This window comes from Procambarus clarkii, chromosome 44, assembly GCF_040958095.1.
Source record: "Procambarus clarkii isolate CNS0578487 chromosome 44, FALCON_Pclarkii_2.0, whole genome shotgun sequence".
NCBI classification, from domain to species: Eukaryota; Metazoa; Arthropoda; class Malacostraca; order Decapoda; family Cambaridae; genus Procambarus; species Procambarus clarkii.
In genome coordinates this window covers 34,264,108-34,279,515 of record NC_091193.1, presented here as the reverse complement: position 1 = coordinate 34,279,515, position 15,408 = coordinate 34,264,108, and the positions used below count along the sequence as shown (strand labels likewise).

At 47.1% G+C, this 15,408-nt stretch overlaps 1 protein-coding gene across 1 annotated transcript; it reads right to left on the bottom strand.

Annotated features, from left to right (window-relative positions):
• Positions 1-8,164: 8,164 nt before the first annotated feature.
• LOC138350218 (uncharacterized) lies at positions 8,165-8,572 on the bottom strand. The gene has a single exon (XM_069300567.1). The coding sequence runs from the start codon at positions 8,570-8,572 to the stop codon at positions 8,165-8,167; it is 408 nt and encodes a 135-aa protein (XP_069156668.1).
• Positions 8,573-15,408: the final 6,836 nt, after the last annotated feature.

Sequence of the window (15,408 nt, the reverse complement as noted above, 5' to 3'; positions counted from 1 at the left end):
ATTCTGGCTCTATTCACGTATTCGCAGTTTGAAATTACGACTTTTTATACGCATCACATGCCAAGTCCTGAAAGCGGCAGTGAGTGACATATTGTACAAACTCCCCTGCATTTTTCGAAATATCCCAAATATCCCAATTTCGAGGCCTGAGCCATTCTTTAGAGCCAAATTCTGGCTCTCTGCACGTATTCGCAGTTTGGAATTACGAATTTTTTATACCCAACATATGCCAAGTACTGAAAGCGGCAGTGAGTCACATTTTGCACAAACTCCCCTGCAGTTTTCAAAATATCCCAAACATCCCAATTTCGAGGCCTGAGCCTTATTTTGGAGCCAAATTCTGGCTCTCTGCACGTATTTGCAGTTTGATATAACGATTTTTATACCCAACATATGCCAAGTACTGAAAGTGGCGTCTGGTCACATTTGTCCCAAACCTCCCTGCAGTTTTCAAAATATCCCAAACACCCCAATTTCGAGGCCTGAGCCATTTTGGAGCCAAATTCTGGCTCTCTGCACGTATTCGCAGTTTTAAATTACGAATTTTTTATACCCAACATAAGCCAAGTACTGAAAGCGGCAGTGAGTCACATTTTGCACAAAGTCCCCTGCAGTTTTCAAAATATCCCAAATATCCCCATTTCGAGGCCTGAGTCATATTTTGGAGCCAAATTCAGGCTCTCTGCACGTATTCGCAGTTTGAAATTATGACTTTTCATACCCAACATATGACAAAGCTGGGCCTATACCGGGGCCTGTCTGGGCCTATACCCGGGCCTGTCTGGGCCTATACCCGGGCCTGTCTGGGCCTGGATTCGAGCCTGTCTGGGCCACGACCGGGGCCTGTCTGGGCCTGGACCGGGGCCTGTCTGGGCCTGGACCAGGGCCTGTCAAAGCCTGGACCGGGCCTGTCAAGGCCTGGACCGGGGCCTGTCAAAGCCTGGACCGGGGCCTGTCTAGGCCTGGACCCGGGTCTTTCTGGGCCTGGACCCGAGACTTTCTGGGCCTATACCCGGGACTTTCTGGGCCTTTACCCGGGACATTCTGGGCCTATACGCGGGCCTGTCTGGGCCTAAACCCGGGCCTGTCTGGGCCTATACCCGGGCCTGACTGGGCCTATACCCGGGTTTGTCTGGGCCTATACCCGGGCCTGTCTGGGCCTGGACTCGAGCCTGTCTGGGCCTGGACCGGGGCCTGTCAAGGCCTGGACCCGGGCCTGTCAAGGCCTGGACCCGGGCCTGTCAAGGCCTGGACCCGGGCCTTTCTGGGCCTGGACCCAAGCCTTTCTGGGCCTGGACCGGGGCCTGTCTGGGCCTGGACCGGGGCCTGTCTGGGCCTGGACGGGGGCCTGTCAAAGCCTGGACCGGGCCTGTCAAGGCCTGGACCGGGCCTGTCAAGGCCTGGACCGGGGCCTGTCAAGGCCTGGACCGGGGCCTGTCAAGGCCTGGACCCGGGCCATTCTGGGCCTGGACCCCGGCCTGTCTGGGCCTATAACCGGGCCTGTCTGGGCCTGGACCCGGGCCTGTCTGGGCCTATACCCGGGCCTGTCTGGGCCTATACCCGGGCCTGTCTGGGCCTATACCCGGGCCTGTCTGGGCCTATACCCGGGCCTGTCTGGGCCTATATCCGGGCCTGTCTGGGCCTATACCCGGGTCTGTCTTGGCCTATATCCGGGCCTTTCTGGGCCTATTCCCGGGTCTGTCTTGGCCTATACCTGGGCCTGTCTGGGCCTATACCTGGGCCTGTCTGGGCCTGGACTCGAGCCTGTCTGGGCCTGGACCCGGGCCTGTCTGGGCCTAGATCGGGTCCTGGACCCGGGCCTGTCTGGGCCTATACCCGGGCTTGTCTGGGCCTATACCCGGGCCTGTCTGGGCCTGGACCCGGGCCTGTCTGGGCCTATACCCGGGCCTGTCTGGGCCTATACCAGGACCTGTCTGGGCCTATACCCGAGCCTGTCTGGGCCTATACTCGGGCCTGTCTGGGCCTATACCCGGGTCTGTCTTGGCCTATATCCGGGCCTGTCTTGGCCTAAACCCGGGCCTGTCTGGGCCTATACCCGGGCCTGTCTGGGCCTATACCCTTGCCTGACTGGGCCTATACCCGGGCCTGTCTTGACCTGGACCCGGGCCTGTCTGGGCCTGGACTCGAGCCTGGCTGGGCCTGGACCGTGGCCTGTCTGGGCCTGGACCGGGGCTTGTCAAGGCCTGGACCGGGGCCTGTCAAGGCCTGGACCCGGGCCTTTCTGGGCCTGGACCCGGGCCTTTCTGGGCCTGGACCCGGGCCTTTCTGGGCCTATACCCGGACCTGTCTGGGCCTATACCAGGGCCTGTCTGGGCCTATACCCGAGCCTGTCTGGGCCTATACCCGGGCCTGTCTGGGCCTATACCCGGGTCTGTCTTGGCCTATATCCGGGCCTGTCTTGGCCTATACCCGGGCCTGTCTGGGCCTATACCCGGGCCTGTCTGGGCCAATACCCGGGCCTGTCTGGGCCTATACCCAGGCCTGTCTGGGCCTATACCCGGGCCTTTCTGGGCCTATACCCGGGCCTGTCTGGGCCAATACCCGGGCCTGTCTGGGCCTATACCCGGGCCTGTCTGGGCCTATACCCGAGCATGTCTGGGCCTGGACTCAAGCCTGTCAGGGCCTGGACCCGGGCCCTTCTGGGCCTGGACCCGGGCCTTTCTGGGCCTGGACCCGGGCCTTTCTGGGCCTATACCCGGGCCTGTCTGGGCCTGGACCCGGGCCTGTCTGAGCCTATACCTGGGCCTGTCTGGGGCTATACCCGGGTTTGTCTGGGCCTATACCCGGGCCTGTCTGGGCCTATACCCGGGCCTGTATGGGCCTAAACCCGGGCCTGACTGGGCCTATACCCGGGCCTGTCTGGGCCTGTACCCGGGCCTGTCTGGGCCAATACCCGGGCCTGTTTGGGCCTATACCCGGGCCAGTCTGGGCCTATACCTGGGCCTGTCTGGGCCTGGACTCGAGCCTGTCTGGGCCTGGACCCGGGCCCTGTCTGTGCCTGGACCCGGGCCTGTCTGGGCCTGGACCCGGGCCTGTCTGGGCCTATACCCGGGCTTGTCTGGGCCTATACCCGGGCCAGTCTGGGCCTGGACTCGAGCCTGTCTGGGCCTGGACCCGGGCCTGGTTGTGCCTGGACCCGGGCCTGTCTGTGCCAGGACCCGGGCCTGTCTGGGCCTATACCCGGGCCTGTCTGGGCCTGGTCCCGGGCCTGTCTGGGCCTATACCTGGGCCTGACTGGGCCTGGACTCGAGCCTGTCTGGGCCTGACCAGGCATATACCCGGGCCTGACTTTGCCTTTTCTCGGGCCTTACTGGGCCTGGACCGGGGCATTCTGGGCCTGGACCGGGGCATTCTAGACCTGGTCCCCGCCTTTCTGGGCCTGGACCCGGGCCTGTCTGGGCCTGTCTGGGCCTGGACCCGGGCCTTTCTTGGCCTGGACCCGGGCATTCTGGGCCTGGACCCGGGCCTTCTGGGCCTGGACATCGCCTTTCTGGGCCTGGACCCGGGCCTGGCTTGGCCTTTCTGGGCCTGGACTTTCTGGGCCTGTCTTGGCCTTTCTGGGCCTGGACCCGGGCCTGTCTTGGCCTTTCTGGGCCTGGACCCGGGCCTGTCTGGGCCTGGACGCGGGCCTGTCTGGGCCTATACCTGAGCCTGTCTGGGCCTATATCCGGGCCTGTCTGGGCCTATACCCGGGACTGTCTGGGCCTGGACGCGGGCCTGTCTGGGCCTATACCTGAGCCTGTCTGGGCCTATACCCGGGCCTGTCTGGGCCTATACCCGGGACTGTCTGGGCCTATACCCGGGCCTGTCTGGGCCTATACCCGGGCCTGACTGGCCTTATACCTGGGCCTGTCTGGGCCTATACCTGGGCCTGTCTGGACCTGGATCCGGGACTGTCTGGGCCTATACCCGGGCCTGTCTGGACCTGGACCCGGGCCTGTCTGGGCCTGGACCTGGGCCTGTTTGGGCCTGGACCCAGGCCTGTCTGGGCCTAGACCCGGGCTTGTCTGTGCCTGGACCCGGGCCTGTCTGGGCCTATACCTGGGCCTGTCTGGGCCTATACCTGGGCCTGGACTCGAGCCTGTCTGGGCCTGACCAGGCCTATACCCGGGCCTGACTTTGCCTATTCCTGGGCCTTTCTGGGCCTGGACTGGTGCATTCTGGACCCGGCCTTTCTGGGCCTGGACCCTGCCTGTCTGGGCCTTGACCCGGGCCTGTCTGGGCCTGGACCCGGGCCTGGACCCGGGCCTGTCTGGGCCTGGACCCGGGCCTGTCTGGGCCTGGACCCGGGCCTGTCTGGGCCTGGACCCGGGCCTGTCTGGGCCTGGACCCGGGCCTGTCTGGGCCTATACCCGGGCCTGTCTGGGCCTGGACCCGGGCCTGTCTGGGCCTGGACCCGGGCCTGTCTGGGCCTGGACCCGGGCCTGTCTGGGCCTATACCCGGGCCTGTCTGGGTCTATACCTGGGCATGTCTGGGCCTATACCCGGACCTGTCTGGGCCTATACCCGGGCCTGTCTGGGCCTATACCTGGGCCTGTCTGGGCCTATACCCGGGCCTGTCTGGGCCTGGACCCGGGCCTGTCTGGGCCTGGACCCGGGCCAGTCTGGGTCTATTCCCGGGCCTGTCTGGTCCTGGACTCGGGCCAGTCTGGTCCTGGACTCGAGCCTGTCTGGGCCTGTCTGGGCCTGGACTCGAGCCTGTCTGGGCCTGGATATAGAAAACCTAGGACTCGTAGGATTTCTAGTAGGAACTCTTCGAATTCTATTAGGATTTCTAGAAGGATTTCTTGTAGGATTCCTATAATTTTTTGGATTTCTATTAGGTTTCCTTGGATTTCTATTAGGTTTCCTTGGATTTCTATTAGGATTCCTAGGACTTCTAGTTGATTCCTGGATTTCTAAAAGGATTTCTAGTCGGATTCCTAGGATTTCTAGTAGGATTCCCAGGATTTCTAGTCGGATTCCTAGGATTTCTAGTAGGATTCGCATATTTTATGGAATGATTCCTAGGATTTCTAGTAGGAATTCTTGGAATTCTATTAGGATTTCTTGTAGGATTCCTATGATTTTTTGGATTTCTATTAGGTTTCCTTGGATTTCTAGTAGATTCCCAGGATTTCTAGTAGGATTTCTAGTAGATTCCCAGGATTTCTAGTAGGATTCCTAGGATTTCTAGTACGATTCCAAGGATTTCTAGGAGGATTCCTAGGATTTCTAGTAGGATTCACAGGATTTCAATAAACTTCAATAAAAAAAATTGACCTCATACGTCATTAGCCAATCACTTCGGCCAATCATTAGCCAGATACCCACACCCACGTACAGACTGGCGAAGCGACTCAACGGCCTGCTGACTCCTTATGTTCCTTGCGCCTTCAGCCTGAAGTCTCCAAAGGAATTTGTGGACTTACTGCGGAGCACACGGGCCACAGGGATAAGAGCCTCGTTGGACGTAGAATCGCTGTTTACCAACGTACCTGTGGACGAGACAATCGGAATGATAGCCGACAGAGTGTATCGTGATCCAGCCTGTACTCCTCTTGACATGCCAGAAAGTATTCTGAGGAAACTACTCCAAGCTTGTACTAAAGAGGCACCCTTCTTGAGCCCGGATGGGCACATGTATAAGCAAGTAGATGGGGTCGCCATGGGTTCTCCCCTAGGTGTCCTGTTTGCAAACTTCTACATGGGTACCATCAAGCAAAAAGTCTTAGTCGACATGAACTTGAAACCGGCCATATACTGCAGGTATGTTGACGACATTTTTACACAGGTACCTGATGTCAGACATCTGCAGGAGCTGAAGGAGGCATTTGAGCAGAGTTCCGTGCTGCGTTTCACTTACGAGACGGAAAAGGATGGGAAGCTGCCTTTTCTAGATGTAACAGTCATGGAAAAGGGCGGAGGTTTCCACACTGCAGTCTACACTAAGGAAACAAACATAGGAATGTGCCTAAATGCCAACAGCGACTGCCCTGACAGGTACAAGAGGAGTGTTGTTAACGCATACGTCGACCGTGCTCTCAGCCACAGCTCAGAATGGAAGCAAGTCGACGAAGAACTCTGTAGGGTAAGGCAGGTCCTAGTCAATAACGGCTTCTCCAATGGTTTCATCGAAGACATCATAAGAAGGAAAGTGAAAAGCCATTCAACCTCTGAAGAGACAACTAACACAACACCTATACCCCCTATTAGACTATTTTACAGGAACTTCTTTTCCACAGCTCATAAAACGGAGGAAAGGGTCCTGAAAGATATTGTTAATAGAAACGTTATCCCTACAGACAAAAATCAGAGGATACAACTGACGATTTACTATAAAACCAGAAAAACGGCCAGCCTACTCATGAGAAACTCTCCAGACACAAAACAGAACGCTTTAAAAGAGACTAACGTCGTCTATGCCTTCAAATGCCCACTTGGGGACTGTAAGCTCCAAAAAACCCAGTATATAGGCAAGACAACAACATCTCTTTCTAGGCGTTTAACGATGCATAAGCAACAGGGCTCCATTAAGGAACATATAATCTCTTCCCATAACCAAACCATCGCCAGAGAAATCCTAATAAACAACACAGAAATCATCGATAGATACAGCGATAGCAGGCGGCTTGACGTTTGCGAGGCACTACACATCAAGAAGTCAACACCAGCAATCAACAGCCAATTATTGCACAACTATATTCTACCCACCTCAAGACTCCGCTCCAATATAGAAGCATCAAGAAATATGGACCAATAGGCTTTCTACAAACACTTCTATTCAATACCCATTGTTTCTGTTCTGTCTTGTGTTGATACTTTTAATACCCTATTAATATCCCCTCTGGTTCTGTCTTGTGTTAATGCCACATCACCCCTCCCACCTCACTCAAATGTAGATATAAAATCAGGGATACGTAAGTTCTAATCAGTTGTGTATTTGTGAAGTCTTTGAAAATGTAATAAGTTTTACGAAACGCGCCCGTGTCGCTTCAGACTAGAAATAAAAATGAATTTTGGAGAAGTGATTTTTGATTTACCTCCAACAGTGAAGCGTAATGTACGAAAGATTGAGAAAATTCGTGTTAGAATTATTAATCTTACTTTTTCGGTCATATTTAATAATATATATATATATGTATATATATATATATATATATATATATATATATATATATATATATATATATATATATATATATATATATATATTATACTGTACATACATATATTTATTTTATTTATTTATTCATATACAAGATGATACAATGGATCATTAAAGTATATATGCTGGTGAGTGAGTGATACATTCTTGCACAACCACTAGTATACATAGCTGTGTACTTTACTGTATATGATACAGTCCTTCAATATTGGGAATTTCATTATTAAAAGTACATTGTCCAATAAAAGAATAGCTCATATATAAAATATTGATGACAATGCAAATACAAAATAAATTGTAATAAAACATTGAATTATTTTTAATGATCCTTCAGTGATAACCCATAAGAGTTAACACTAACTTTTGTAATTGTCCATGTCAATTGACAAATTGTAAAAAAAAAATTAATTAATTTTGTAATTGAAATATTGCTACTGCAAATATTTATCTACCCAAACTTAACAGAGGGCCACTAAAACTAGTGGCCTCAACGAGGACAGGAAGCCGGCGGATTGTCAAAGGTCCCCCCCATTTGCCTTCATGATCCTGTCTAGGTGAAATTTAAAACCTAACTAGTTTTGGCATTTACGACTTCGGTGTGTAGGTGGTTCCATAGGCTTGTAACCCTGAGGGGTGAAAAAGCATCTGAACTCAGACCTACATTAAGGTTTGTTGAGTTTACATTAAGGTTTGTCAAGTTTTAAAACGTTGCTCCTTGTTTGTGTTACATCAGACCTTTTGAAGAAATTGTCAGGATCAACATCATCCAACTTTTTAAGTACAATATTTTAAAAGTTTAAATGAAATCTGCTGTGTCATGCCAGGTTTGTAGTGTTGTTAGGCCTGTGGCCTTCAACCCTTCCCGATACGAGACATGACTTGGCTAAGGAATGACTTGTTGCCCAGTGTTCACTTTCTCCAGAGCAGCTATGACCTAATGAAGATGAGGTCTCCATGTCTGGATACAGTCGTCCAAATGTGGATGCACCAGAATATTTACAGTTGAATCAATTCCTTATTTTCCTTAAAGTCAAAGATACGATTGATTACTCTAAGGGTTTGGTTTGCTTTTCTGACTACTGCTCCTACCTGTTGTGCAACTTTTAGTGAGTGACGGAGTAGCAACTTTTCGTCATCAATTTGCTGTAATGGAATGGTATTAATTTGTAATTTGTGGCTTGGGTTGTTATGCCCCACATGCAAGGTCATGCATTTGTCGTTATTAAAGAGCATTTGCCAGTCTTCTGACCATTTGTGGAGTTCATGTAGATCTCCCTGTAAGACTTCAATATCATTATGATTTCCCACTTTACCACTGATTTGCGAGTCATCTGTAAATTTGATGATGAGGTTTGTAACATTTTCATCTTTGTCATTAATGTATATGACAATAAGGGATGGCATCACTTTTTATGCTTGTATCACTCACCTTGTATCACACAAGGGAGATGTGTTCGAGGTTCTGAAGTGCATGGATGAATGGAATTAATTGTTCCACACCATATTGAACTTGGACCCAACTGCCAATTAGGTTAACCCATGTATAGGATTCCAAAACTGTACAACCATCTTAGAACACTTGTTAGCATCATTTTTGGAAGAAAGTGCTCTATGTTAGGGGGACAGGCAGTCAGAGTGTATTTACCTGAATTTACTGGATTTTAGCAGAGAGCCACTAACACACTAATGGCCTCAACGAAGACAGGAAGCTGGCAGCTTGTCAAAGGTCCCGACATTTGCCATGATGATTTTTTCAAGCTGGACTTTAAAATTTAATGGAGTTTTGGCATGAACAGCTTCGGTGGGTAGTTGGTTCCAAGGGTTTATAACCCGGTAGGTGAAAAAAAAAAATATGTTTTCAGTCCTACATTGTGGCTTGTTGAGTTTAACACCATTGATCCTTGTTTGTGTTACATCTGACCTTTTGAGAAAGTTGTCTGGATCAACATCCTCCAAATTGTTAAGTTTTTTAAATGTTTCGATGAGATCTGCCTCGCCATGCCTGGCTTGCAGTGTTAGCCCCAAAGCACTCAATCGTTCCTGGTACGAGAGTTTACTTGGCTTTGGAATGATTTTTGTCGCTTAGTACTGTACTTTCTCCAGAGTAGCCATGTCCTTCTGAAGATGAGGTCTCCATGCTTGGATACAATAATCCAAGTTAAGGCACACCAGAGATTCATGCAGTTGAATCAACACCAACTGTTACTTGAAGTCCAAGGGGATTGGTTAGGTCTTTTTGGTACTGCTGCTCCCACCTGTTGTGCAACTCTCAGTGAATTGTGAATTTTGACTCCAATGTCTTTTTCTTCATCTATCTACTGCAAGATAATGTTATTAATTTAGTAGTTGTGACGTAGGTTGTTATGCCCCACATGCAAAGTCTTGCATTTCTTGAGATTAAAAAAGCATTTGCCAGTCTAATGACCTCTTGTCAAATTCATATACAGTAGATCACTTTGTAAGGCTTCAATATCATTTTCATTTCCCACTTTACCATAGATTTTGTCATTTGAAAATTTGATCATGTGGTTTATCTGTCATTGATGTATATAACAAAAAACGGTTGGCCTTGACCCCTGTGGCACCCCACTCGCCACATTTCTCCAGCCAGATTCATTCCCATTTAACATGATTGTTTTCTTTGTTTTATCCATAATAGTATTCTACCATTTATTCCAAGTGCCCAAATTTCTTTGCTAGTTTTGCATATGGTACCTAATCAAAATCAATGTTTTCTACATCCACAGAAAGTCCTTTGTCTAAGTAGCTGGTTACCATTTACAAACATGTAAACAGGTTTATAATACAGGATCTATTTTAACAAAGCCATGCTGTATTGATTTTACAAGATTGTTTGCTGTGAGTTCGTGAATGATTCCTTCCCCTAGAATTGTCTCCGTGAGCTTGCAGGTGTATGATGCCAAGCTGATAGGACAGTAGTTTTCAGCTGATTTTTTTAATAGGGGTGACAATTGCATATTTCCAAGTTATGGTTACTATCCCTTGGTCCAAAGATTGTCTGATAAGCAGTTTCAGTGGTAGGCATAGTTCATCTGCTGGTTCCTTTATGATTTTGGATTGAATTCCATCCGCACCTGGGGCTTTTGAGCCTTTTAATTTGTCAATGCTCTTGCAGATTATGTCACACATTGTGGGTATATTTCTTAATTCATTCTCTTCACCTCCTTCAAACATTTGTGTGGGTGTTGGGATGTCATCTAACCTTTCTAGTGTGCACACTGATGTAAAGTATTCATTCTGTGAGTTTGCTGCCCCTTTATCGTCCATTATAACTTGGTTAGTCTCATCTTTTATCTGTGCTACCAAGTACTCTGTTTTGGTTTTACTTCTTATACAGTTCAGTATAGGCATAGAACGACTTGGGATCATACTTTCTTTTTGGAAAGTTTTCTTTCATTGTTTCTTTTGGTTGATCTGATTACCTGGGTGGCTGAGTTTAGGGCCCTTATATACATATATCATAATCAATGATGTTCATAGATTTATACCTTCTCCAGAGGGTCTGCTTAATTATCAAAGCTTATTTTACTACATGTTTCGTCCATCTAGTTCCCTTTTTTATTGATTTCTCCTTTTTGGCCCATATATTTTCAACGAGCTCAGGAATGACCCATTATATATTTCCACTTAGACTTGTATCCAGGTCCGCTGGTGTTGGTATAGGATTGTAAGTGTTTGCTGGGGGCATGTTGGATGGCAAGTGTTCGCTGTCGTTGTGTTAGACAGTAAGTGTTCGCTGTCGTCGTGTTGGACAGTAAGTGTTCGCTGTCGTTGTGTTGGACAGTAAGTGTTCGCTGTCGTTGTGTTCGACAGTAAATGTTCGCTGGGATGTATCGTGCAAACAGAGAGGTCCCAGGACAGAGCCCCGAAGCAATCCACCCACAACATCAATTAGTGGTAGGACGGTGTTATGGGTGGTAAATTTAAATTGTAAATTTAAAGTGGTCTCTCCTAATCTACCAGAGGACCCACAACAGAAAACGGGACAGTACGTCACCTTCGCCAGCCGCCTCCATTTTCTAGTGCGACAATTTTTGGTCTTATGTAACGCCTACGATCGAAATGCGACGTTCTTTGTAGGAGGACAGGTTGGCCTACCTAATAAATGTGTACGTGTATTACACATTATCTGACGTAACCTACAACCTTTCTCAAGGTAGTGTATACAATGTTGTGATTATACAGTGTTGTAGTTTGTATACAGTACCTCAGGATGTCTCCCACAACAGTTAACTAACTCCCGGGTACCTACCTACCTCCACTCTTTACACCACTAAACACGACTACAGGAAGGATTGGACTACAGGAAGGATTGGGCTATAGGAAGGATTGGGCTACAGGAAGGATTGGGCTACAGGAAGGATTGGGCTACAGGAAGGATTGGGCTACAGGAAGGATTGGGCTACAGGAAGGATTGGGCTACAGGAACGATTGAGCTACAGGAAAGATTGGGCTACAGGAAGGATTGGGCTACAGGAAGGATTGGGCTACAGGAAGGATTGGGCTACAGGAAGGATTGAGCTACATCTCCAAATGTATATTTGCCAGATAATTTGGCACTAAAAACAAAACGCATATATTATTGTTTAGACTAAATCCGCTACTCATTACTTTCCTGAAGTTGTCGTATATACACTACAAAATCTGAGTGTAAATCACGAGACAATTAACAAGTAATGAAAAATGTGAGTGTCAGACCACGAAGGAAGAATTGAAACAGGAATTTCCTTAAGTATTTTCGTATTTAATAATACATCTTCAGAAGGGTGTTTCAATTCTTCCTTCGAGGTCTGACACTGTCACTACAGAACAGGAATGTATTTAAACGTTGCAACAATGAATAATGAGAACAATCATTATATGGATGGTGTAATAACAGGGGAGCATTAGCGCCTCTGGTGGTCAGATGCTTAACTGTATTAGAGGTTGACAGTTTAGATATTATGGTGAAGTAAGGGTGAGTGGCGCGTCTGGGAGTCCCGCTTCTTAACGTGTGGCTCAGTTGTCGACCAGCCGCCGCCTGGCAAGGGTCACGTTGATTACCAGTGAGCAAATAAATTTGTGTTGCAGATATCTTTATATAGAAAGGATTGTTCGGGGTATGTTTTATGTTGTTATTCCATATTATTTTGTATATTTTATGTATTTAGACAAAATATAGAGGTGATTGTCAGGTGGCAGCCATAGGTGTACCCGCTAGTTAAGTCATTAGGGCGCTTGTGGTGGCCTTAATAGCCATGCTAGTAGCTAGCCATCAATCTTGAGATGATTTCGGGGCCTAGCGTCCCCGCGGCCCGGTCCTCGACCAGGCCTTCTTTTTGTTATGCATCCCCAGGAAGCAGCCCGTAGCAGCTGTCTAACTCCCAGGTACTTATTTACTGATAGGTGAACAGGTTCAACAGGGTGAAAGAAAGTGGTAACTCCCAGGTACTTATTTACTGATAGGTGAACAGGTTCAACAGGGTGAAAGAAAGTGGCCATTTATTTCAGCCTCCACCGGGGATCGAACCCGGAACCTCAGGATTACGAATCCGAAGCACTCTCCACTCGGCTGTCAGGCCCTTTAAAACAACCCAAAGAGAAATCTTCGACATATTTTGATGAAAATCTGAATGAAACTAGAAATTTTGGCCACAGATTGTGTGAAGATGGTGGTGGTGGTGGGGGGGAAGTGGATTACGGGGGTGCAGGTTAGTACGATGAGCATGATTCAGAATGATGGAAGGAGAAGGGCTCGTATGATGAATTGACCTAAGGGCCACCATCTACAGTGGCCTCGACGGGGACAGGACGGCGGCGCCTTGTCAAAGGTCAGCCTTCCTACTCCCCCCCCCCTTATTTTATTGAGGATTTGTCTTGTGTATATTGTGAACAAGAGGAATGACTTGGCATTTACGAGCGGGTTCATGGGTTAATGACCCTATGGGGGGAACAACACATCTATTTTCAGTGTTACATTGTGGCTTGTTGAGCTTGAAGCTGTTGTCCAGCCTGTCTGTGTCAAATATGGCATTTTAGAGAAGTGGTCTGTATTAATAGCCTCCAATTTGGTCAGTATTATCATTTTTTTTGTTTAATTTGTAATGCTGACCAAGTTAGAGGTTATAAATACAAAGCACTTCTCTAAAATACATTACAAAGCATAAAGCAATGCATTAAAATAGTATTACAAAGGCCTCGGCTGTTATTTATTTATATATCTACAAGAAGTTACATTGGGTTTCTGAGAGTACACAGCATGATGTGTTTACGTTCTTGTAAAGCCACTAGTACGCATAGCGCTTCGGGCAGGGCCTTAATCTAACAGATAATATTAAGTAAGTAATTTCTAGGAAAATTTATAGGCTAATCTATCAAAATCTATAACAATTTAAACATTTATAGTGTTAGTCCTTCAAAGATTCGTGGTAGTGACAGTTGAACAAGTTCTGGCATGATTGTTGTTGCTGTCTTGAACTTTATACAATGCGGAAAATCATTGATATCTTTTTGAAGTGAGGTTTCCATATTAGGACACAGTAGGCCAGATGGGACCACAACAGAGACTCGTACAGTTGAATATTCAATGTTGTTCGTTTGAGTCAAAGATTCGTTTAACTATTCTTAAGGATTGTTTTCATATTAACTGAGTCCCAGATGTTTAATGGCTGGTACATAATAACTCCTAGGTAATATTGGCTTAAATTTACCAGAGAGCCACCATTTGTCCATAGTGCCTTCTACGGCAACAGGAAACCGGCGGCTTGTCAAAGGTTCCCCTACGGTTCCTGAGGAGTTTGTCTATCTGTATTTTGAGCGCGCAAACTGCAGCATTATGACATTAAAGGTAGTTTGATATGTACACGGTGTCTTGTAGCTAAGCTAAAGGTGAAATGTAATGTTTAGCAACAAGTCGCCCTAGATTGTTTAGTGTTAACGACTAGGGCGATGGAGTGGTCATATCAGGATAGCAATTGTGCAGATAAATGGGAAAGATTATTGCATACGAGGAGTCACAATAACGGGGGCTGAAATATGTTGACCAAACCACACACTAGAAAGTGAAGGGACGACTAGATAATTGTTTATCTAATAGATGGAAGATGTTAATTGTTTGCATCTTGTTTACTCTGCGATGTAAAATGAATTCACCTGTAAATGGTCATTTTTAACAATGTAACCACTAGGCTTCTAACGTTGGTTTAGTGCTCAGAGACCATATACTGTACTTAAGAGGTTTTAAACATATTATTTATATAATTTAGGCCAATAGACAGCTAAATAAATTAATAATACACAGTACTTTTAACTAAGGTTAGCTAAAGGTTTGTTTTAGTGGAAGACCCTAATAAGGTAATGTGTTTCTATGTAACTTTAAAAGAACATTGATGCTTAACCATAGCCTCATGAGTCCAAGACAAAACTGTACCCCGTTAGGCTATTGCAGTCTTATCAGTCTTGCCTACTCGCTATTGTTGTTACAATCTGTAATTAATCTCCATTGAAATTACACCTTTTCCAGTGATTGGTTCCAGTGTTCTTGAAATTCATAATTGTATTTTCCTACTCGATTGTATTTGAAATAAACTGTTTATACTTACCCTGGTGCTACATAGCCTTCCTGGTTTGGTGCCTTCTTTTGATAATTACTTACTTATACTTGCCCTTAATATATGTAAAAAATATTTTTTCAGGAGTGTGGCACGTGTGGACAAGTGTTGGATCAGAGGAGTCAAGGTAAAATGCTTATTTAACAACTAGTTCTGGGGAGGAGCGGGTGGAACTAGATGGACGTAGAAAACTTTACACTCTTGTTACACTAACACTGGTTTGTGCCTCGGAGAGGCTGCAGGATCCAGTAAGTTCAGTAGAACTTCGGTTTCAACTCCTTTTGACCATGCCGTAGCTCAGTCGATTACAGCAGCGTCTGGGATGCTCTCGGATGCAGGTTTGAATCCTCGTCCCGGCCCTTGTGGATTTGTACACTCTTGTTAGCAGGCTGAGAGCTTTTCTTTACCATAGATTTATTTATAGAAGAGTTAGCAATAAGTCGGCTGGGTTTATTAACATATTGTTTTTAGGTCCCATTTAGATTATGCCGTTCAGTTTTGATCGCCATGCTAAATAATGGACATAATTCACTAGAACACGTCAGTTAGGATGACAAAGTTAATCCCGCAAATTATAAAGCTTCCGTATGAAGAGATGTTGGAAAAACCTTAACGTGACATGATTGAAGT

What these genes read in the sequence shown, in the direction of transcription:
- LOC138350218 (XM_069300567.1), bottom strand. Translation starts at nt 8,572, where the DNA reads ATGCCATCCCTTATTGTCATATACATTAATGACAAAGATGAAAATGTT.